Consider the following 7,500-nt stretch of genomic DNA (forward strand, 5'->3'; position numbering starts at 1 on the left):
TTTCTCTCTCTCTCTCTCTCTCTCTCTCTCTCTCTCTCTCTCTCTCTCTCTCTCTCTCTCTCTCTCTCTCTCTCTCTCTCTCTTTTTTAATTTTGATTCCTTCCATTGGCTCAGTTTCCTTTGTTAACCATGTTTAGTCAAGGCCTGTTTCAGTCAGGAAAGCAGTTAAAAGTGAAACAATTTTTAGAGCCTCTCTCCTGTCCAAAGATTTATGTGGCAACAAATCTGAGATGACTCATAAATAATAATTTTGAGATCATATGGAACCTCTAAACAATAGTTGCTTTGGTCTTGTGACAAGGTTTTCATATGGGAATGGCAAGGTGTGCCGATCCAAAATAATCATAACATTATGAGTATTATATATAAGTCAGCATCTACTTAGATTTGATAGAAAAGAAATGGAGTAAAATATGATTTAGCAATAGCCAAACAAGTCATTTATTAAGACTTAAGACCTACATTAGCGGGACAAAACAAAATTCAAATGGAACACAAACTTTTATGATCATTTCAGACATCATCTACATGCAGATGGCATGGTTAATGAATACAAAGCAAGGGCAATTTGACTTCGATGGATAGCAAGCGTTTGACAATCAATACTCAGATTAAAGTAGTATATTTTCTTAGTTTTGTAAAAGGGTTTTTTATTGGAATATTCATGTCTTTTTGTTTTGTTTTTTGTTTTTTATGGGAGGGGGAAGAGTTGTGAATATATATGTGTAGCAGGCTTTGGTGGGTCAGAAGGAGCCCTCAGAAGACATCGTACAAAAGTGAGTGGAACAGGCACTTATGTTGATAACAACAAGAAATGAAGTGAGTAGTGGGGTCAAGGATAGCTCATACGGTAGAGTCACAATCTCCCCAGCTCGGCAAAGTTGTTGTACCAGTAAGGTTGCGGGTTTGAGCCCACATCGTGCTGCAAAGTTTTTATTCTCTGTTGTCTTCTGGCACTTTCCTACTCACTTCACTTCTTGTTGTTAAAGACATCTTACAGCTAAGGTTGAAATCTGCCAAACCTCGAGAATAAGATGAGATAACTGCCCTTGCCATAACATATTATAAAAGGCAAGGTGGCAGTGGAAAAACTAACAGCGAATGAAGATTAATATAGATCAAATCTATATTAGGGGGGAAAAAATCATGAAAACGTTTCTTTGCTTCGGTTAACTCACTCAACCCTAGCCCTCTACCAGCCTATTGTCTCATCTCCCTTCAAATAAACCAAGTACCTCTCCTCCCAGACAGCCAAAGCTTTTATCACTTTTCAAACATATTTCTAAAACTATACTCAGCTGCTCAATCAAAAAAGAAAATGAGCATGTACATAGTTTTATTCAACTACCATTGTCATCTTCAAACTAAAAATAGTAACTTTAATGATGCAAGAGTTCTAACAGAAAAATGTAAACCATAATGTTGTAATAGTAAACACTACATCCAAATTATCAGGTTTCATTCTAAAATTCCCAACACAACACACTTTCTAAAATTAGACTTCACTCCACAATGTTTGGACCAAACAAAGAAAGTATAGTCTCTTTTGGAAGAGGACTTATTCACCTCTATTTAGAACTAGGGTATGAATACTTAGAATGACTTGCTAAGATTATTTCCATACCAAATATATCAGCGCTAGTAGTGAACATAAGATTGTGCATACCAGGATCGTTGGCTTTTAGGATTGAGTGAGTTATCTAAAAATCAGTCTATTCTTATTTTGATTCGTCTCTATACAATTCAAAAAAAAAAATTTTTAATTTTTATATGAAAATCAAGGAAAGGGATTGACATTTTTTAATGCGCAGATCACTTTCCTGTTTAAATGACAGGGGCAATAAACCAAATTTTAAAAATTTCCATTCCAAGTTGTTCATAAGACTTAAAATGTTCCTAACAGGTAAATAAAGAGGAGTTAAAAAATTAATTCTGTATTACCGAATCGATTACTGTTACTTATCATAACATTCCTTCCCTTCCAATAAATATCAACCAGCTCTTATAATACTCTATTTCCATACTTCAAAACAATTTTGTTTTTCAATTTTTAAATATCAAAAGTACAATAAAATAATGGAAGATATGGATTAACATCGTTTTATTTATTGAAACGACTTGGGCAGAATGTCAACTGATTGGCAAAGAAAATTTTTTAAAGCAAGAGGAAAATTTGATCCAAATAATAAACATAAGCATCTTTGGATCATTAACTCAGTGAGAAAAAATAATAAAGTATAATTTTGGATTTCAAAAATAAAAGCCCCCCAAAAATTGGCATATGTTATAGCTGAAGCATTAAAAAGCATTTTTAAATTTTTATTTTTAAATATAAAGTAATGCCTATTTTAAAGAATATCACTTTCTGTGATAGAAGGTTGACTTAGCTTAAAAAGTGACATTTTTATGTTCTTCTATCTTCTTCTTCTAATCATTATCATTATCATTATTATAATTATCATTACTATCAAGATTATCATCACCTTCATCAACATCAAAATCAATATTTTTACTATGACTATGAGCAACAACAAAAAAAAAAGCAAGCTTTGCATAATAATATACATAAGATTAATTCCAATTCGTAGCTTCAAACATGTACACATGCATGCATACACACTGAAGCACACAAGAACGTATTACATTTGATGAGTATGAAGGCTATATATATCAATGACAGGGGAGAGAACCGGTATTGATGATAAGCAGAAATGAGAGCAATACAATAGTACACTGACAAAACTCCTTTTTTATATACATTTTGGCCAAAAACCTTTACACGTCCATTGGTCAAGAATTCTAAAACCCAAGACTTCAAAGAAGTCGATATAATTGATATATATGAAGTAATATTTTTCTGGCCGAAACGTGTTGGGTTTTTTTGTTCTTTTTTTTCTCTCTCCTTTTCTTTAATTTTTCTTTTAAAGGAGTTTTTGTTCCATGTACATTAAAATGGTGGTGGAAAGATATGGAGAGAGTATGTAAATTAATTGACAGAAGGGGGGAGGGGAGTGGAGATAGAGAGAGGTGGAGAGAGAGAGAGAGAGAGAGAGAGAGAGAGAGAGAGAGAGAGAGAGAGAGAGAGAGAGAGAGAGAGACAGAGAGAGAGAGAGAGAAAGAACTATAGCATTATTACATGTTACTTAAATTCCTCCGAGAACAGTTGAATGAGCCAATTATACATTGTCTTGAATGACCATAATAATTAAGTTCTATTCCTTTCCATTACTCAGTGTATTTTCCCAATTAAACCATATCAAATGCATTCGAAAGGGCAATATTTATTCCCTCTGCAAACCACAATGAAATGTAATCCCAGCTCAAACAGTACAGATTGTCTTTTAGGCTTCTTTCTCGACATTAGAATTCTTACAATTGCCCCTTCCTAAATTCAGAATCTCAATCACCTTTGAGTCAAATGGATTTGTGTATGTATGTAAAGTGTATGTTACGTTTTGATCATAGTGTCGTAAAAGTGGGGACAAAAATCATCTTTGTCCACACTTTATTGTCACTTTCAGATTGTCTTATGGTGCTTTCTCTCAGTTTTTTGGGTTCATTTTTCCTCAACCAAGAGACTCTGATGAAATCTAAACCATCACCACAATAATTTTTTTTGGTACACTCAATAGTGAAGACATTTGGTGTACAACTACAAAAGACGTCTAACTTCTACGTCATAGCACAAGACCGAAGGGCTAGAGCTCAGGTGGTCGCTAGTTCGATAAGTAAGTAAGTAAGTAAGACGATTGGTGTTGAAATGTTAAGAAAGATACCTTTTTGCACAACCTTATGTATGAATTCAAAGAGATATATATATATATATTTAAGTTTTTAAAATTTGTTTCAAACCAACATACCTAGATCTCCGTCATCGTCTCTTGGAATGGGTTGAATGATGGGACCTCCACTTCCACTTCCTGGGCCATCTTGGCTGCTACCCAGGCTGCTGGTCTCTGTGGTGTTGGAACCCTGTGACTGGTTTGATATGACTGAGGAGAACGAAAGAGGTATCTCGATTATCATCATCTTGAAGGCAAAAGGGGGAGGGGGTTGTTTTGTTTTTCTTTTGTTTATGTTTTTTGGTTAGTTGGCTTTAACTGTCTCCTTACCGAGCATTTTCAGTATTCTTCCAAAATGGCAGGCTTACCCAGCAGAAAAATGTTTTTTTAAACACAAACAAGCTCTCTACAAAACAACTTTACGTTATTAATTAAACAAAGATCATTCTTAAAATTTTGTGATGTACAAAATAAATCTGAATTTTTAAAAATGTATATTGTGTCGTAACAAACGTGACGACTTTGCTGTAGGTGGTAAAGAAAGGGTTAAATTACTACCAAATAAAATTGATATTTTGTTTTGAGGAGGTTGAGTAACTGCAAAACTTCAAAGAAAAGCACAAGAAATACACTATGTATAATAAATTTGAAAATATTCACGGGCAGTACTTTGATTCATGGTTTGACAAATAAACAGGGTTTTTTGGGTTTTTTTTTTTTTTTACTTGTCCATTGTTTGTTTTGTTGTGTTTCATTTGATTTGCTTCGTTTGGTATGAATTAACTTGTTTGGGTTTTCTTTTTGTCTTAGCTTTTTTTTTTTTTTAAATGATAATTTAAGCTTTGATAAAGAATTAAAAAAAACAAAAACAAATCAGAGATATAAAAGATATATTGATATTAAAAGTAAAGAAATGACATGACGACTTACAGGAGTTAGTGCTTATAGTGGAAGGCTTCCTGGGGACAGGGAATCGAGACACGCGTTTCCTCTTTCCTCCACACACCTCTGTGACGTCATCAACACATTGCTTGTGAACAGTCATCTCACAACCTGCAAGACAAAAGATATCGGTTTAAACACAAGTAACAATATATCTCCCACCCCACATCCCCCTCACCCCAAATATCAATTTTCTATTACTGAAGTGAATGACTGCAATGATCACATAAGTTTTTAAGAAAGCACCTCAGACTAACATTATCAAGATATCTTCTGCACGTCATTTTTACCAAAATAAAACATTTCCAATTCAATATTAATATAAAAAAACCTCCACTTATCAAAAAGACTCAAACTGGAGTTTGCTATTCATTAAATTTTAGGTTTGATACTTTTGAGGAATCGATCAATATGTTAAGTAAACGTTTTCTGGTCACCCAAACAAAAAAACAAAAAAACCTTGATATATGGAGCAGCAAATCTACAGAAATCAAAAACAAACAAAAAAAGTCAAGCTACATTGAGTGTAATTTTAATGACTAAATGGGTGATAATGATGAAAGCACTCTAGCTCATGGGTGAAATAATAATAACCAATATTGTGCAAACTCAGGCACCGTGTAAAACGGGGATGGATTCCTTCTGATTGGCTTAATTAAGAAGAGAGATTCTGTTTGTTTTGTTTGTTTTTAAGGGTTTTACGGCGCTTGCAACACATTAAGGTCATATCAGCGCCAGTAAAAAGGAAGAAAATGGAATAGTAAAAAGTTCTAGAATGACAATTAAAGCACAAAAGAAAAGGTAAGACAAAGAGGAACTGGTTCAAATAGGGAACAAATGTAGATTCCAAGAGCACACCGTCAAAGTACTTAGTTTGAGATCACCAAACAGTCTCATCCAGACACAAGCACGGGTCCCAACTAAGAGGAATACACTCAAATGTTTACCAATCATATAATATAATATGTAAACTAAACATAATACAATGCATAACAGAGAGATGATTTACAAGGGAAAAAAATATCATCTCCCAAAACTATAATTATACATTCAACTGTTTCCCTCTCAGCTCAGGACTCCGACCAAGGTCAGGACAAAACCAAGCAATCTCATTCCAAGACAAAGACAGAAAGCAATTGGAAAACATAAGAGGGGATAGAAGACACCGCAGGTACCTCCCTGCCCGCTATGGGAGGTAGGAACCCCACCCAGAGAGATTCTGTGGAAACTCACAGTGGACAATAAAGTCTATTTAAATATGCAAGTACTCACTCTGACATTGAAATCCCTGGTAGCCCACGCCCCAGATTAGATGGCCACAGCGTAAACAAATGGTCGTGACGTAGAAGTGTTGGTTGGTGAACTGGTGACCTTTCACACTCTGGGTGGAGGAAATAGAAAATCATATCGGTTTGTAACAAAACTAGTTTAAAGGAGAAACAAAAAAATCATATCGAGCAACAACAAAAATCAAGAAGAACAGGAGGGGGGTGGTAATAAGTTCTTAGGACAAAATTCATTTTCAGCACTTTTTATCATTATAATAATGTATAATAAACCAAAAACTAGGCTATCTAATACAATAGCAGAAATGGTTTCTCAAACGTTCTCTGCAATAAGACTCTGGAACAACCTGCCATCCGAATCAGGATCTCAAAATGTATTCCTATTGTGACAGATTGTACCATCAGTGAAAATGAAAATCAGTGTCATCTGTTTTGTTTGTTTGTTTGTCTTTTCTCATATGAATATGCATGTCAAATGTAGAGTGGTCCTTCATTAAAGGGGGATCTACTACACAAAGAAACAAGAAGAGAAGAAGAAGAAGAAGAAAGAGAAGAAAGAAGAAGAAGAAAAGAAAAAGAAAGAAAAAAGAAAGAAGAAAAAGAGAAAAAAAAAGAAAAAGAGAAAAAGAAAGAAGAAAGAAGAAAGAAAAAGAAAAAGAAAAAAGAAAAGAAAGAAAAAGAAAAAAAGAAGAAAAAGAAAAGAAAAAGAAAAAGAAAAAGAAAAAGAAAAAGAAAAGAAAAAGAAAAAAGAAAAAGAAAAAAGAAAAAGAAAAAAGAAAAGAAAGAAGAAGAAAGAAGAAAAAAAGAAAAAGAAAAAAGAAAAGAAAAAGAAAAAGAAAAAAGAAAAAGAAAAAGAAAAAGAAAAAGAAAAAAAGAAAAAAGAAAAAGAAAAAGAAAAAGAAAAGAAAAAGAAAAAAGAAAAAGAAAAAGAAAAAGAAAAAAAGAAAAAGAAAAAAAGAAAAAGAAAAAAGAAAAAGAAAAAGAAAAAGAAAAAGAAAAAGAAAAGAAAAAGAAAAAGAAAAAGAAAAAAAAAAGAAAAAAGAAAAAGAAAAGAAAAGAAAAAGAAAAAGAAAAAGAAAAAGAAAAAGAAAAGAAGAAAGAAAAAGAAAAAGAAAAAGAAAAAGAAAAAGAAAAGAAAAAGAAAAAGAAAAAAGAAAAAGAAAAAGAAAAAGAAAAAGAAAAAGAAAAGAAAAGAAAAAGAAAAGAAAAAGAAAAAGAAAAAGAAAAAGAAAAAGAAAAAGAAAAGAAAAAGAAAAGAAAAAGAAGAAAAGAAAAGAAAAAGAAAAAGAAAGAAAAAGAAAAAGAAAAAGAAAAGAAAAGAAGAAGAAAAGAAAAGAAAGAAAAAGAAAAAGAAAAGAAAAAGAAAAAGAAAAGAAGAAGAAGAAAAGAAAGAAGAAAAGAAGAAGAAGAAAGAAAAGAAGAAGAAGAAGAAGAAGAAGAAGAAGAAGAAAAGAAGAAAGAAGAAGAGAAGAAGAAGAAGAAGAAGAAGA

The 7,500-nt window shown here is 32.6% G+C and overlaps 1 protein-coding gene across 2 annotated transcripts in view; it reads right to left on the bottom strand.

The window, feature by feature from the left end:
• Window positions 1–7,500, bottom strand: part of LOC144959604 (rho guanine nucleotide exchange factor 11-like) — a 123,405-nt gene that overhangs the window by 44,869 nt on the left and 71,036 nt on the right. For both annotated transcript variants that reach the window (XM_078892230.1, XM_078892231.1), the window contains 3 exons: window positions 5,997–6,105; window positions 4,713–4,835; window positions 3,861–3,992 (listed from right to left, as the gene is read on the bottom strand). In XM_078892230.1, coding sequence (XP_078748356.1) covers window positions 3,861–3,992; window positions 4,713–4,835; window positions 5,997–6,105 — 364 coding nt within the window. The remainder of the gene's footprint in view (window positions 1–3,860; window positions 3,993–4,712; window positions 4,836–5,996; window positions 6,106–7,500) is intronic.

The sequence above is a fragment of the Berghia stephanieae genome, chromosome 14, assembly GCF_034508935.2.
Source record: "Berghia stephanieae isolate SIO BIC M18660-M18661 chromosome 14, UCSD_Bste_1.3, whole genome shotgun sequence".
Taxonomy (NCBI): domain Eukaryota; kingdom Metazoa; phylum Mollusca; class Gastropoda; order Nudibranchia; family Aeolidiidae; genus Berghia; species Berghia stephanieae.